We start from the raw sequence: 17,387 nt of genomic DNA, 5'->3' as shown, positions 1-17,387 counted from the left end.
TTTTTCATTCTACTAATGGCAGATGCCACAGATTGGGGGTAGAAAAGAATAGAAAAGACAAAATAATGACATTATAAGTAGCTGCCTTATATTTCTACAAAGAAGAGCTCCTTTATATATTACTGGTCTCAGATATTACTAGTCTCAAATATTACTAGTCTATATATATTGCTGACCGAGGTCTTACTGACGTTATTCTTGTAGTTAACTTGGTTGCCATTAACAACTTAACTAATATAGTAAATACTTATCAAGTGCTAGAAACTCTCATAGGCACTGGGCATAAATCTATGAACAAAGTAAAGAGATCCCTCCTAAAGGATAGTATTTTCACATGGAGGCAAAATGGGTGATTGGAAGGAAATCATGCACTACAAAACAAAAATCATCATATTTGTAGGATTGCAAAAAAACAACATACAGAGAGCATCAAGATAATTTCAAACTTGCTTCTACAAATTATTTATTAAAGTAGTAATTTTAAATAATTTAGCAAAAATAATTCATCACCTTTCCTCTAAATTTAAGATCGTCTCCCTAGGAAGCTTCCTCTGACTGCCCTTCTTCCTCTGGGCTCCCACACCTCCCTGGAGCTACAGTTCATTACAGCATGTAGGGCTGTCATTGTTGAGTGGTTAATACCATGACCATGGCCTCTGGGCTGTTTGGATCCAAGTCCCAGCTCTTCCACTAGTTGGGCAAGTGAGACAATGTCTCATCTGTAAAGCAGAGATGAAAAACAGTACTTTCTTCAGGATTCCTGGGAGGAATTAAATGCATTAAAGTAAGGAAAGTGCTTAGAATTAATTGTTCCTCACACAGAGCGCACAAAATGCGAGTGCTAGCTCTTATTAGCAGAGCATATGCTGTATTAATGGCACTTATTTTTGTGATGTTTTCTCTTCCTTTGTCTTTGGGGCCCTCTGCATATATGGGTTGTATTTTATTTATCTCATATTCCTCTACCTTCCCTCAGTACCTGGAAGAAAACCTAGTACAAAGCAGAGTCCATTAAACTTCTAAGAATTCATGAGGGTTTTTTTTTTTAATTTTTTTTTCTTAACGTTTATTTATTTTTGAGACAGAGAGACAGAGCATGAATGGGGGAGGGTCAGAGAGAGAGAGGGAGACACAGAATCCGAAACAGGCTCCAGGCTCTGAGCTGTCAGCACAGAGCCTGACGCGGGGCTTGAACTCACGAACCGCGAGATCATGACCTGAGCCGAAGTCGGCTGCTTAACCGACTGAGCCACCCAGGCGCCCCATGAGGGTTTTTTTTTTTTTAAAGATACACACATAAAAATAAATTTTTTAGATAGGTACTCTAAGATTACTTCATTCTGCAACCACACTTTAAATCCCGGGACATGGAGTGATAAACTAAAAATAAATCTGATATCTTGACTTGCATTTTATTCATGTCAATTTTATTTATGTATAGGGCAGTACCACCCATTACTGTTGTTTTTACTCAGTGGTTTTCATTGGTAACTCACAGACCAGTAGCATCAGCATCATCTATGAATTTGTGAGAAATGTAAAATTCTTAGGCCCATCCCACACCTACTGTATCAGAAATTCTGAGTAGAGCCCGCAAATCTGGATTTTAACAAACTTTTCAAGTAATTCTGATGTCCACTGAAGTTTAAGCAAAATGCTAAATACAAGAAAGAATGGGGGCTTGGATAAAATAAATGAGAGTGGGTAGCTGGGAAAACTGAAGTGAATCTCACAGAAAGCTATACAAAGAATGTCTGGGGCAGACATTTTCTCTGTTCTATTCTCGGTTTCTCAAAGAGATTTCCTAGATTCCCTCTTTTGTCATGGTTTACATATTTTAAAGTATCTTTTTATGTTGTCAAGGGTAAAATAAATTTATCTTTATTTATTTCTTAGAAAAATATACAATCTTACAGCAACCTGAGAAGTAAACATTGTTAGAAATAATATTTCCACCAACCACCACAAATTATATTCTTACAGAAGTAATCTCCATTCAGATTGTGTGGGTAATGAGCACAGAGGATTTAATTTCTTTTTTTTTTTTAATTTTTTTTTTAGTGTTTATTTATTCTTGAGAGATAGAGACAGCGTAAGCAGGAGAGGGACAGAGAGAGAGGGAGACACAGAATCGGAAGCAGGCTCCAGGCTCTGAACTGTCAGCACAGAGCCCAACGCGGGGCTCAAACCCACAAACTGTGAGATCATGACCTGAGCTGAAGCCAGATACTCAACCGACTGAGCCACCAGGTGTCCCGAGGATTTAATTTCTTATAGCCAGTTCCATTATTGTCAACAATGTCTTCCATAAGGATACAAATTTGCCTTTCCAGCTCACCTTTCTGGCTTCCAGAATGAGCCAAGTCAGGAACTGGTTCTTGGGATTAGAATGCTGTGAAAATAGCTGTAGACAATGCAGCCTACTGCTTTAGCCTTCAAGCCTCATCTGTTTTTTATTATGTGCTGTTAACTCTGCTCTTGCAGATTCTTGGATTCTCAGCCTAATCTGTTACTTATTTTTTTACTTACCTGCTCTCCTGTCCCTTGTATATTACACTGCCCTGTTCATAATTTGTCCTGTAAGCTTCCAGTCATTCCTCATTGCCATGTGGATATATCTCAACATAACTTTCAACTTTAGAGATGCTTCAAATGGGGGAAGAGAATATAACAAATGAAATTCAAGTCTACTACAATGGAAAATGAACCTGAGAGGCAGTTAATTAAAACTTTACATAATCCTCTTCTCTGTTTCTTCTGGGTAGTTCTTTATTTGACTCATTAACAACTTGCATTCTCTGAATCAGTGTGTGTTTCCAATTACTTTTAGATGTCTTTGCAGAATTTTGGAGGCCTTGGGGAATTAATAAAAACTATAGTTCTTAATCTAGCCAGGATTTGTTCTACAGATACTATCTATCGATACAGACTTTCAGGAGAAACGGATAGGCCAAGTGATACTTTTGATGCAAAGATTTGGGGAATACCTGGATCCACTGGGGACATTTTGGCATTGAAGAATGATTTTGTAACTTACAAATTATTTTGTGGCATTTTCTCATTCTTACTCTCTGAAGTAGGATAAGTCGTGGTTGATCACTTCCTTTTCTCAGAAACAGTTTCTTTACTTGCTCTCAAGACATCACACTCCTACTTCAACAAGGGCTCCTTCTCTGTCTCCTGTTATGGAAATTTCTCTTCCAGACTTCTAAATATTGCATTGCCCAGGAATCGACCTTTGCTCTGAACTATCCTCTCTACAGAATGGTCTCATCTGTGCTATGACTGTGAATACCATGATGACCCGGTAGCAGGGCTTCTGGTCATCTGTCAGCAGTATTCTTTATCTGCAAATACCTACTAAGTAAGGGCACATGTCATTACTTCCACTGCCACCACCAGGCCATCATCACATCTCCCCCGAGACTATCAGAATGGCCTCCTATCCAGTGTCCCTGCAATCCGTTCTCTACATAGCAGCAAAATACTATTTTTTAAGTGTTTTTATTTATTTTTGAGAGAAAGAGAGATACAGCATGAGCAGGGGAGGGGCAGAGAGAGAGGAAAACACAGAATCTGAAGCAAGCTCCAGGCTCTGAGCTGTCAGTATGGAGCCTGACATGGGGCTCAACCTTGTGAACCGTGAGGTGATGATCTGAGCCAAAGGTGGATGCTTAACCGACTGAGCCACCAGGGTGCCCTGCAAAATACTATTTTTTATCATGTAAATTAGATGATACTAAACCATATTATAATCTTTGCACGGCATCTCATCACCTCTCATCTCTCTCCCATCTCACTTTATTTTTCTCATAACCAATATTACTATTTGAAGCAATATTTTATTTTGTTGTGATGATTTAATTGCTTATTCTATTGCCCTCATTAAGAGTTTCATGAAGACAGGCTTTTCTAGAGTGGCCACCTAGGAGTACCTAGGAGAGTGTCTGGTACTTTGTTTATACTTGTAATATGAATGAATTAATAAGATTGCTTCAGAGAATTTTATAGATCCAAATTCTCTTGATTGGGAGACAATATTGCATTCTCAAGCCCATCGTTTTCATCTATAATCACAGATTTCTCAATGATCACAGAATATATGTTGTTATGGTAATCGTAATGGGCATAATGAGAAAGAATTATGAATGTTGTTGAAATGTGAAGGGCTGACCATTCATAAATGGTTGCTGGACTGAGGATCTCACATTGCTTATCTTCATAGTGTTAGGATACATCCTGAGGCCAGGGATGTTTCTTTGACTCTGTAGGACATACTGTTCTTTCTTACCTATGCTCTCAATGGACTCAAGGCCAGAGGTGCTTCTTGTCTGGGGATAATTCAAGTGCAGGGAAGGCCAAATTTTGCCCTAGTATCAACCTTAATTTTTTTTTTGCTTCCTTCCTTCCTACATTGCTTCTTTCTTTTCCTTCCTTCCTTCCTTCCTTCCTTCCTTCCAAAAAAAAATTTACACCCTCCAATAACAGTTATGATGCTTATTAGCATAACTGTTCAAACTTTACATCTGGAGAAATATAGAATCTTTTAAAAAATACTGTAAAAGTGAATAACAGTAGTATAATACTAAAAGAATAGCTTTTTTTTGGTTATTCAAGTGAAAAACATTTTAAAGGATTCAAAGTGGTTGCTTTATTTATTATTACTTGATACAAACTTTACCATTAGTTCATGAAATTAACTTGAGAGTATACTACAAAATGTCCTTAGTAGGAGATATGAAAATCTATACATGTAGGTTGAGTTATCAAGAAAATGAAATGGGAAAATCTGTAATTTTACAGTTAATTTACATACCAAATCTCCAATTTACTCAATCACTACAAGTTTTGATAGTGTGTTATATGTAAATCTTTCCCTAATTTAGTGAATTTATTGAACGGTGATGTGCTTGTAACTAATTTAAAGTGAGTTTACGTAACTATATATTTTTTCTGCCACCTATTACTTCTTATATCAGAATAAGGGATAATCTTGATCATTTATTTTCCTTTTAGATTGCTTATTTCATTGCTTCCGATTTTCTTCTTAAGTGATTTAAACTGAAAACACATACCAGCTTTCAGTTATGGAATGAATAGGCACAGCATAAGGAATATAGACAATGATATTGTAATAGCAATGTATCCAGACGGAGGGTACCTACACTTGTGGTAACCACAGTATAATGTAGAAACTTGTTGCGTCGTTATGTTGTACACCCGAAACTAATGCAACATTGTGTGTCAACTATACTCAAAAGAATTTTAAAAAGAATTTTAAGAATTTTAAAAAGAACACTAGAAAGGTCCATACAGCTTCATGTTTTGCAAAATTCATATTTTGGGAAGACAGCGAATTAAAAATTATTTTTGTAAAAATATCCCTAATGTTGATTCTATCTGTTCCTAATTTTCTTTTCAGGGAGTAATTCCTCATTGTGAAAACTCCTTTTCCATATAGAACACATTATACATTATAAGATACATTATAAGGTACATGGCTCAATACCATAGGTATCAAGGAAAGGAACAGTCAAAAATAATTAAAAATCATAATTTTAAATTTAATAATAAATTTAATAATAAATTTAATGTAGTATTTTTGATGTTAACAAGACCATAAAATAATCAGAAATAAATCTGATAAAAGTTTTCAAGAATTTATAAAAATATAATTTTTTTAAAAGCTATAATAAAAAAGACCCAAATAAATAGAGTATCATGTTTATGGTCAGAAAGAGTTAAGTATGACAAAAGTGGCAATTTTAATCAAATTAATATATAATTTTACTTCAATTTTATTAGGGGTTTTGATGGAATTTGACCAGTGGATCCTAAATATCAAGGATAAATAAAGGAAAAAGAAGAGCAAAGTTAATTTTAAGAATGAGGTGGAGATCAGCTCTAATAGATATCAAGTTTTATAATGAATTTAATTATATGCTTACATAAAATACCATATAAGCTGAAAAACAAGGAACAAATTAAGTAGATATGTGTAATGTATAAAATTGGCAAATAGTTAGTATCCAGCATATACATACTGAAAATGAAAAAAGAAATCCCAAATTCAGTAAGAAAAAGATAGCAGTCATTAGAAATACATGAAGTCTATGAAATGGAAATTCACTGGAGAAAAATAAAACTCCAAATAGAATAAAAGATGCACAGCTATATTAGTAATAACAATATTAATTAAAGATATCATTTCACACCTGTCAGACTGGCAGACAGGAGTGAAAATGACCAAGGCATAATGGCACAGATAACATTTTACTTATTATAAATGAAGTGACAGGGAACTAAACCCAGAATTTACTAAAGTCAACTTGAAAAGAAAAGAGGATGGTGCAACAATATAACAGTTTTGATTAATACAGCATTGTGGCCATAGTTTCAAAGAACCATAGATATCTGTGTGTAATTTCCATGGCTCACTATTAGGGTAAGTCAATACCAAGTGTACCCTATCGATTCCTTATGACTATCTTCTCCACTGTGTCCTAACCTCCAATTTTTTTCAGCTAAAATATGGAGTAATAAATAATAAATTTTGAATAAATAAAAAAACTTCAGCAAGTAATTATAGAATCGTCCTCAGGGACAGACATCTGGAATAATACCTGATTGTTTGTTAAATTTACCTCTCATTGCATCTCTAGAAGTGTTTCTATGGAAGTTCTTAGCAACCTAACATTTCTTTCCCAAACTCTCTTGTTCAATTAATTCCACATTAGATATAAAAGCCTCTCAAATATTATCATGAATTTAACGTCAACACTATAAAAATATGGTGCAAGAGACACAGGAATCAACATGGCGGAGAACTAGGGGGACTCGAAATTCCCTCGTCCCTCAAACCCAGCAGTATTGAGGCCAGAAGACTTGGAATTACAGGAATCCAGGCTACAGAGTGGCAGAAACATCTCCAGGGGCCCACAGAGCCACTTGGCGGGTCATAGGTGCATGACTGAAAACTGGGAGAGATAAAATAGGCAGCATAGGAATGGAGGGAAGGGATACCCTTCTGTGGGGAGACAAAAGGAAGAGAAAGAGAGGATGTGGAAGTGTAGGATTGTATTTGGACAAGAGAAAAACCACAGATCAGGGAATGGAAAAACGGAGAAAGAACCAATTTCTAACCGCAGGGCTTTCTCTGATCTGGGGCCTGCAGCTCTGTGTGTGCACCTGGGGAGGAAGAGAGGCAGCCCCAGGCTTGGTACCCAGCTCAGAGGCTCAGTCAAAGAGAGCAATCCCCCCCTTGAGTGCTGTGGGAAGAAGGCAAATAGCTGCTCCAAGGACAAAAGACCCTGCAGGCGCCTGGTGGCCAGACACAATTGTTAGCTGGGTGGAGTGGCACTCCCCGGAATCGGGGTACGCAGAGCAGGATCCTTTTACACATCCGGGTTTGAATCCAGCCAAGCACTTAGGAGGCGCAGGAGACTAGAGTGGGACAAACCGGTCTGCTCATACCTGCGTGGTGCTGTGAGAATGGCCTGAACAGAGCGGTTCAGGACACCCCGTCCGGGGAGGAGAGACTGGGGTGTCACCATTTTTCTCCCCATCACCAACAAGGTGGGGTTTAAGGAACAGACAAAAGGCCCTTTCTACACCAAACTATGCCTCTCTGTGCCTGGTAACTGCGTATCTAACAGAGCAAGATTGAAACTGACTGAACCAGACAGCCTCTCTTCCGGCAGCCACTGGTTCCAAGGCACCATCAGATATCAGTCCAGTGGTGGTACATTTTCTGATTTGATTCTTGGTCTCTCTCTCTCTCTCTCTCTCTCTCTCTCTCTATATATATATATATATATATATATTCCGCCCCCTCCCCCAATTCTTTTTCTTCCTCTTATTTCTTCCCTTCTCTAGTCTGGTTGTTCTGCTTGTTGGTTTGTTTAAGCAGAGATTTTTAATCTATTCTTTTTATACCTCTTCTATATCTTCTTCTTTATTTTCCTCTCTCTCTCTCTCTCTCTCTCTCTCTCTGGATTAAGCTGTATAGTTTCTCTGATTCTCTGCCTGGTCAATTTTTTTTTCTTTTCCCCCACCCCTGCCATTTCTCTCTTTGCATGGGATAAGGTCTCTTCCACCACCGAAGCCTTTTTAAAATTTTTTCCAGGGTTACTTCAAAGAACAAATCAAAGCACACCTGGTGGAAGGTACAAACCACCATTACCAGTAGGAAGATAAAGCAACCAGAGTCACAACAACAGAGAACATGCAACACACTCCAAAAATACCTCCTGAAAGGCCAGGCCCTGGACAGCATATGGCCCCTTCATAATACAGTAGTGCTCACAGATGCAGAACACATAGCAAGCTATTAAAACACCTAAGGAACAGGAAACTAGCCAAAATGACAAAATGGAAGAATTCTCAGAAGAAATTCCAGGAAAAATGAAAGCTAGAGAATTTCTCAAAGCAGATATAAAGGATATATCTGAGCAAGAATTTAGAATAATAGTATAAGATTAATAGCTGGGCTTGAAAAAAGCATAGAAGACAGCAGAGAATCTACTGCTGCAGAGAACAAGGAATTAAGAAATAGTCATGACAAATTAAGAAATGCTGAAATAGAGATGTAAAACAAATTAGATGCAGTGACAGCAAGGATGGAAGAGGCTGAGGAGAGTGTAGTGAAATAGAAGATAAAATTATGGAAAATGATGGAGCTGAGAAAAAGGGGTATAAGAAAATACTAGACCATGAGGGGAAAATTAGAGAACTAAGTGATTCAATGAAACATAATAACATCCATATCATAGGAGTTCCAGAAGAAGAAGAGAGAGAAAGGGGCAGAAGGTTTACATGAACAAATGATAGCTGAGAATTTCCCTAATCTGGGCAAGGAAGCAGACATCCAACTCCAGAAGGCACAGAGAACTCCCTTCAGATTTAACAGTAATAGGTCAACTCCACTGCATATCATAGTGAGACTGGCAAAATACAAAGATAAAGAGAGAATTCTGAAAGCAGCTAGGGACAAATGGCCTTAACCTACAAAGGTGGACACGTAAGGGTAGCAGACCTATCCACTGAAACTCGGAAGGCCTGAAGGGAGTGGCAGGAAATATTTAATGTGCTGAACAGGACAAATATGCAGCCAAGAATCTTTTATTCAACAATGATGTCATTCAGAATAGAAGGAGAGATATAGGCTTTTCCAGACAAACAAGAACTGATGGAGTTCATGACCACTAAACCAGCCCTGCAAGAGATCCTAAGGGGGACTCTGTGAGTGGAATGCTGCAAAGACTACAAAGGACCAGAGACATCACCACAAGCATGAAACCTACAGATAACACAATGACACTAAATCCATATCTTCTGATAGTAAGTTTGAATGTAAACAGACTAAATGCTCCAATCAAAATGCATAGGGTATCAGAATGGATAAAAAAATAAGATCCATCTATATGCTGTCTATAAGAGACCCATTTTAGACCTTAGGACACATTCCAATTGAAAGTGAGTGGATGCAGAACCATCTATCATGCTACTGGAAGTCAAAAGAAAGGTGGAGTAGCCATACTTATATCATACAAACTAGATTTTAAACAAAAGGCTGTAACAAGAGATGAAGAAGGGCATTATAACATAATCACAGGGTCTATCCATCAAGAAGAGTTAACAGTTGTAAATGTGTATGCTCCCAACTTGAGAGTACCCAAATATATAAATCAATCACAAACATAAGCAATCTTATTGATAAGAATATGGTAACTGAAGGGGACTTTAATACTCCACATACAACAATGGACAGATCATTTAAGCAGAAAATCAATCAAGAAACAATGGTCTTGAATGATACACTGGACCAGATAGACTTGACAGATATATTTAGAACTTTTCATCCAAAAGAAGTGGAATACACATTATTCTTGAGTGCACATGGAACATTCTTCAAGATAGATCACATACTGGGACATAAAACAGCCCTCAATAAATATAAAAGAATTGAGATCATACCATGCATATTTTCAGAACACAATGTTATGAAACTTAAAATCAACCACAAGAAAAAATTAGGAAAGCCTCCAAATGCATGGATGTTAAAGAACGTCCTACTAAAGAATGAATGGGTCAGCCAGGCAATTAAAGACAAAATTTAAAAATACATGAAAGCAAATGAAAATGAACACATGACAGTCCAAAATCTTTGGGATGCAGCAAAGGCAGTCTTAAGAGGAAAATACATTGCAATCCATGCCTATCTCAACAGACAAGAAAAATCCCAAATACAAAACCTAATAGCATGCCTAAAGGAACTAGCAGCAGAACAGCAAAGAAACCCCAAAGCCAGCAGAAGAAGAGAATAATAAAGGTTAGAGCAGGAGTAAACAGTATAGAATCCAAAAACAACAACAACAACAACAACAAAAATAAAAACAGTAGAACAGATCAATAAATCTAAGACCTGGTGTTTTGAAAAGATAAACAAAATTGATAAACCCCTAGCCAGACTTCTCAAAAAGAAAAGGGAGAGGACCCAAATGGATAAAATCACAACTGAAAGGAACAGATCACAATGAACATCACAGAAATACAAATAATTATTAGAGAATACTATGAAAAATTATATGCCAACCAACTAGACAACCTGGAAGAAATGGACAAATTCCAAGACACCCACACACTGCCAAAACTCAAACAGGAAGAAATAGAAAATTTGAACAGACCCATAACCAGTGAAGAAATTGAATCAGTTATCAAAAATCTCCCACCAAATGAGTCCTGGGCCAGATGGCTTCCCAGGGCAATTCAACCAGACATCTAAAACAGAGTTAATACCTATCCTACTCAAGCTGTTCTGAAAAATAGAAATGGAAGGAAAACTTCTGGACTCATTCTGTGAAGCCAGCATTACCTTGATTCCCAAACCAGATAGAAACCCCACTAAAAAGGAGAATTACAGGCCTGTATCCCTGATGAACATCGATGTAAAAATTCTCAACAAGATAATAGCAAATTGAGTTCAACAGTGTATTAAAAGAATTATTCACCATGATCAAATGGGATTCATTCCTGGGCTGCAGGGCTGGTTCAATATTTGCAAATCAATCGATGTGATACATCACATCAATAAAAGGAAGGACAAGAACCGCATGATCCTGTCAATAGATGCAGAAAAGGCATTTGACAAAATACAGCATCCTTTCTTAATAAGAACCCTCAAGAAAATCTAGATAGAAGGAACATACCTTAACATCATAAACACCATATATGAAAAGCTTGCAGCTAATATCATCCTCAAACTGAGAGCTTTCCCCCTGAGATCAGGAACATAATAGGGATGTCCACTCTCACCACTGTTGTTTAACATAGTGTTGGAAGTCTTAGCCTCAGCAATCAGACGACAAAATGAAATAAAAGGCTTTCAAATTGACAAAGAAGAAGTCAAACTTTCACTTTTTGCAGATGACATGATACTTTACATGGAAAATCCAAAAGACTCCCCCAAAAAGCTGCTAGAACTGATGAATTCAGCAAAGTCACAGGATACAAAATCAATGTATAGAAATTGTTTGCATTTCTATACATCTATAATGAAGCAACAGGAAGAGAAATCAAGAAATCAATCCAATTTACAATTGCACTGAGAACCATAAAATACCTAGGAATAAACCTAATCAAAGATGTGAAAGATATTATGCTGAAAACTATAGAAAACTTATGAAGGAAATTGAAGAAGACACAAAGAAACGGAAAAACATTCCCTGCTCATGGACTGGAAGAACAAATATTGTTAAAATATCAATATTACCCAAAGCAATCTACACATTCAATGCAATCCCAATTGAAATTGCACTGGCATTCATCTCAAAGCTAGAACAAACAATCCTAAAATTTGTATGGAACCACACAAGACCCTGAGTAGCCAAAGTAATGTTGAAAAAGAAAACCAAAGAGGGAGGCATCACAATCCTGGACTTTAGCTTCTACTACAAACCTATAATCTTTGAGACAGTATGGTATTGGCACAAAAACAGACACACAAAACACTGGAACAGAATAGAGGACCCAGAACTAGACCTACAAATGCATGGCCAACTAATCTTTGACAAAGCAGGGAAGAGTATCCCATGGAAATAGACAGTTTCTTTAGCAAATGATGCTGGGAGAACTGGACAGCAACATGCAGAAGAATGAAACTAGACTACTTCCTTACACCATTCACAAAAACAAACTCAAAATGGATGAGGGACCTGAATGTGAGACAGGAAACCATCAAACCCCTAGAGGAGAAAGCAGGAAAAAAAACCTCTCTAATCTCAGCCACAGAAGTTTCTTACTTAACACATCTCCAAAGGCAAGGGAATTAAAAACAAAAATGAACTATTGGGACCTCATCAAGATAAAAATCTTCTACACTGCAAAGAAAACAATCAACAAAATTAAAAGGCAACTGACAGAATGGGAGAAGATATTTGCAAATGACATATCAGATAAAAAGTTAATATCCAAAATCTATAAAGAACTTAACAAACTCAATCTCTGAAAAGCAAATAATCCAGTGAAGAAATGGGCAGAAGACATGAATAGACACTTTTCCAAAGAAGACATCTAGGTGGCCAGCAGACATATGAAAAGATGCTCAACATCACTCGTCATCAGGGAAACACAAATCAAAGCCACACTGAGATACTACCTCACACCAGAGTGGCTAAAATTAACAACTCTGGAAACAACAGATGTTGGTGAGGATATGGAGAAATGGGAACCCTCTTGCACTGCTGGTGGGAATGCAAACTGGTGCAGCCGCTCTGGAAAACAGTGTGGAGTTTCCTCAAAAAATTAGAAATAGAACTACCCTATGACTGAGCAATAATAGCACTACTAGGAATTTATCCAAAGCATACAGGAGTGTTGATTCATAGGGGCACATGTACCCCAATGTTTATAGCAGTACTTTCAACAACAGCCAAATTATGGAAAGAGCCAAAGTGTTCATCAACTGTTGAATGGATAAAGAAGATGTGGTTTATATATACAATGGAATACTACTTGGCAATAAGAAAGAAAAATCCAGCCATTTGCAACAATGTGGATGGAACTGGAGGGTGTTATGGTAAGTGAAATCAGTCAGTCAGCGAAAGACAAATATCATGTTTTCACTTATATGTGGAACTTAAGAAACTTAAAAGAAGACCATGGAGGAAGGGAAGGGGAAAAAATAGTTTCAAACAGAGAGGGAGGCAAACCATAAGAGATTCATAAATACAGAGAACAAACCGAGAGAGTCATGGGGGAGGCGGGGGAGAGGGGAAAATGGGTGATGGCCACTGAGAAGGGCACTTGTTGGGATGAGCACTGGGTTTGTATACAAGTGATGAATCATGGGAATCTACCCCCAGAACCAAGAGCACACTGTATACACTGTACATTAGCTAACTTGATGAGAAATTATATAAAAAAATAAAAATAAATCAATAAAAATATGGTGCAAGGTCTTAAGGACCAGAAATATATATTTTTAAGTTTATTTATCTATTTTGAGAGTGAGAGAGCACGAGCAGGGGAGGAGCAGAGAGAGAGAGAGAGAGAGAGAGAGAGAGAATCTGTCTGTGCAGAGCCTAACACGTCTTGAACTCACCAATCATGAGATCATGACCTGAGCCAAAATCAAGGGTCAGACAGTTAACTGACTGAGCCACCCAGGTGCCCCTTAAACTCCAAATATTTTGAAGCTGACACTAATGCAAGATTATGAGGCCAAGGAGGCAAGAAATACACAAGTTCAGTCATATTCATGTCCATTTTGCATATTTTTGTTCTGTGATTTGCATTTTGTTATTCTGTACTTCTACTAGGAATGAAAGCTTGATGTTATTAAGGTTTTTTGCTTCCATTATAGGTTTAATAGCATCTATCATCTAGCAATACTCAGTAATGAGGGATCTGAATGAATCACCTAGATTATATTGAACTTTCCCCTTGTAGCTTCTTTTCAAAAATGCAATTGTTCTATAAAAATATTTTTCAAATACAGGTTCATCATTAAATTTTAATAATGGTTTAAAACTTTTACATGCTACTAACTTTCCAACCTCTGTAAAGAGAGAGTAATATTTTCTTTACACCAAAGATCCCATCCCAGATTCTTCATTAATGGGGAGGTATGGTTTAGGCATCAAAGGTTCTAAAAGCTCCTCAGCTAATTATAATACGCACCAAGTTCAAGAACCACTGCTCTAAACCCTTAACACTCTGTGAAAGGTCTAGCAGCATCAGCATCTGCTTTACCTGGAAGTTTATCAGAAAAACAGAAGATGGACTTCTTCCACATTACCAGGAACTCTGATTTAACCCATCCAGAATTCTTTTTCTTTTTTTCTTTTTTTTTTTTTTAACGTTTTATTTATTTTTGAGACAGAAAGAGACAGAGCATGAACGGGGGAGGGGCAGAGAGAGAGGGAGACGCAGAATCGGAAGCAGGCTCCAGGCTCTGAGCTGTCAGCACAGAGCCCAACGCGGGGCTCGAACTCACGGACCGTGAGATCATGACCTGAGCCGAAGTCGGACGCCCAACCGACTTCGCCACCCAGGCGCCCCCCAGAATTCTTTTTCTATGAAAATAAGGGATGAGAACTCTTCCATCCTTTCTAACTCTAAAATTCACATTGTATAACCTAAGCTAGATATTGAGAGGCAGTTTTAAACTTAACTAGAATTCTTAACCCATAAAAGTGAAGGACTATACCATCCTCTCCAATCTCACAATTCTTATTCCACAAACCTAAAGAAATACAATGCTGAAGGAACTTGTTAAAACTGTGTCATAATCCCATCCTCATACCTTTCCATGCACTTTCTTAAGCCTAGAATTTTTCTGTTCCCTTTCTCTTTCCTCATTGGAACACATCATTCAAGACCCATGTAAAATCCTACCTCCTTTATGAAGCACGTCTTGAAAAATAATACAGCTTTTCTCTAAAATTCTATTGTTGATGTAATCAATTCCATAGAGTTTAGTACATTGTTTCTATTATGACTTACAAATTCTCTCGTTTTCCCAATTAAATGATGAGCGTCTTAAGTGAGAAATCATGTTATGTTTCTTTTCTAACCTAACTTCAGGTCTAACCTTTGTGAGTTATATATTGTTCAAATGTATGTGGAAATATTAAAGTAAGCTTTCACCACTCTCACAAGATTACTTATTCAAAACTAGTGCATTATTACCCCTTCTGCATAATGCAAACTCATAATGTAAACATCTTACAGGTTCTTGCACATGGAGGTAAAACACAACTGGCTGTGCCTTAAGACTTCTATTCTTTTCTTCCTGCTTCCCTGAGGCTTGCCAGCCTGATGAAAAAATGGCCTCAAACAGCACAGAAAGTACAGAAAAAGCCTCTGCTAAATAGTCCTACAGTATACCTGCACTAGACCTCTCATATTCTTTAGCTCCATGCCTGTCTTATGCATCATTACATCCCTATCATAGTGTTTGGCACATACTGGGCATATAAGCGAATTATAAGCAGCGTGTCAACAAACTATGTAGGAGCAGGCAATTTTGAAAATATACTGCTGAGTTCATGATAAAATGTAGAAGTATGATTTTTCTCATAGTAGCTCCTTTATATACTTTTCTCAATATGTATATGTATATTTCTTCTTATGACACAAATAATACAGTCATTGTAGGAAACACAGATAAAGAAAGTAAAATGGAAAAAAAAAAAAGATGTACTACCTGAAATTGCACAACTAAACATAACTATTGTTAACAGGTGCCTGTCTGTCCAGACCATCTCTCTCTCTCTCTCTCTCCCTCCATATACATATAATATACATATATAAACATACATACTACTGTTTTAAATTATTTTTTAATGTTTATTTATTTTTGAGAGAGAGGCAAGTGCGAGCAGGGGAGAGGCAGAGAGAGAGGGGACACAGAATCTGAAGTAGGCTCCAGGCTCTGAGCTGTCAGCACAGAGCCCGACATGGGGCTTGAACCCACCAACCCTGAGATCATGACCTGAGCCAATGCTTAACCTACTTAGCCACCCAGGTGCCCCAAACATATGTACTATTTTAAGCAGCAAATCATACTCTATCTACTGCTATGTACCCTGCTTTTATTCAATTAAGTATATATCAAGGCGTCATTCCAGCCAGCAAATCAATTCATAATAAAAGTTGTTTATGATGGTTGCATTAATGGATGTGCCAAAATTTATTTAATCAATTACCAATGTTTGGAAGATTAAGTTATTTTTACCTTTGGTAATTATAAATAATGCTATGATGAATAATCTCCATTACCAATTATCTAAACATTTCCTTAGAATAAAAATCAGGAAGTAGGTTCACTGATTTTAAAAATTATGCACATTTTTAGGGCTTGAGATAAAAAAAAAGTAAAAATTTACCAAATGGACCCTTAGAAGTTTGTTATAAATGTGCTCTCTCACCAGGGGATAGGAATTGGCTAAAGTCAACAATGCAGCTACCTATATTCTTAGAGATAATATTTAAACAGTTGCACAGAGTAAATAATTGATGCAGTTGGAAAATACTCACATTCTTTTTGAGGGTTGATGTTAGGTTGGAACAATTGAAATTCATAATATGGTATTTCATGCTTGAATACGGATGTGAGAATATCATCAAGTTCGTCAATGTCTTTCTGTTTTCAAATGAAAAGGAGAATTTTTCTTAGTTAAATTATTTACACACAAACTCATCTTAGTGCAACATAATAAAAATTATTAGCTAGAGTAAATACTGGTTAATCTTTCTCATAATACTGATAACCTCTTTTGAAAGAATAATACAAAACATTAGAGGTTTGCCTAAAAGTCAGTTATTAAAATAGTAGAAAAATAAATGCAATAAATAAAAGCCTTTGTGTCTGCATGAATATCTTTACTTAAATAGTTACTAATTTAAAAAAAAGTACTATTGCAGGTCAATGGCAACACTGAACTTTGTTTCAAAAATAAACTTCTGTTAAAATATATGTTACATTTTAACAAATGAAATAATAAAATGATGAGTGTCGTTCTTCAACTTAAAGGTCAGATATTCTACTTCCCCAAACTGAGCATTTGGGGATGAGCTGTGTAGAATCCTACTACTGATGACAAACCTATTACAGAGGCCACCTTTCTCCTGAAACTGTGTTTTGTGAAGCTACAGTTGGGACCAAGTGGATGTGAGACATAGGTAACTGTACCTGAAGACATGTACCAATCAACAAGGCCATGGAGCGGAGAGAGGATTGTAAAACAAACGTTCATACTTTTGATATGACTTCCAAATAAAATTAGACTTATTGCCAATACATAGTCACAGAAATTAAATGACTAGATTGAGAAAAAAAGACATTTTTATTACTCTATATCTTTATTTTTCAATAAATCTAGGTG

At 36.9% G+C, this 17,387-nt stretch overlaps 1 protein-coding gene across 4 annotated transcripts in view; it reads right to left on the bottom strand.

The window, feature by feature from the left end:
* BANK1 (B cell scaffold protein with ankyrin repeats 1) overlaps positions 1-17,387 on the bottom strand; it is a 319,777-nt gene that overhangs the window by 182,805 nt on the left and 119,585 nt on the right. For all 4 annotated transcript variants that reach the window (XM_049632137.1, XM_049632139.1, XM_049632136.1 and 1 more), the window contains exon 6: positions 16,540-16,645. In XM_049632137.1, coding sequence (XP_049488094.1) covers positions 16,540-16,645 — 106 coding nt within the window. The remainder of the gene's footprint in view (positions 1-16,539; positions 16,646-17,387) is intronic.

The sequence above is a fragment of the Panthera uncia genome, chromosome B1 (assembly GCF_023721935.1).
Source record: "Panthera uncia isolate 11264 chromosome B1, Puncia_PCG_1.0, whole genome shotgun sequence".
NCBI lineage: Eukaryota > Metazoa > Chordata > Mammalia > Carnivora > Felidae > Panthera > Panthera uncia.
Note: the sequence above shows the minus strand (reverse complement) of the source record. Positions and strands in the feature narration are given on the sequence as shown.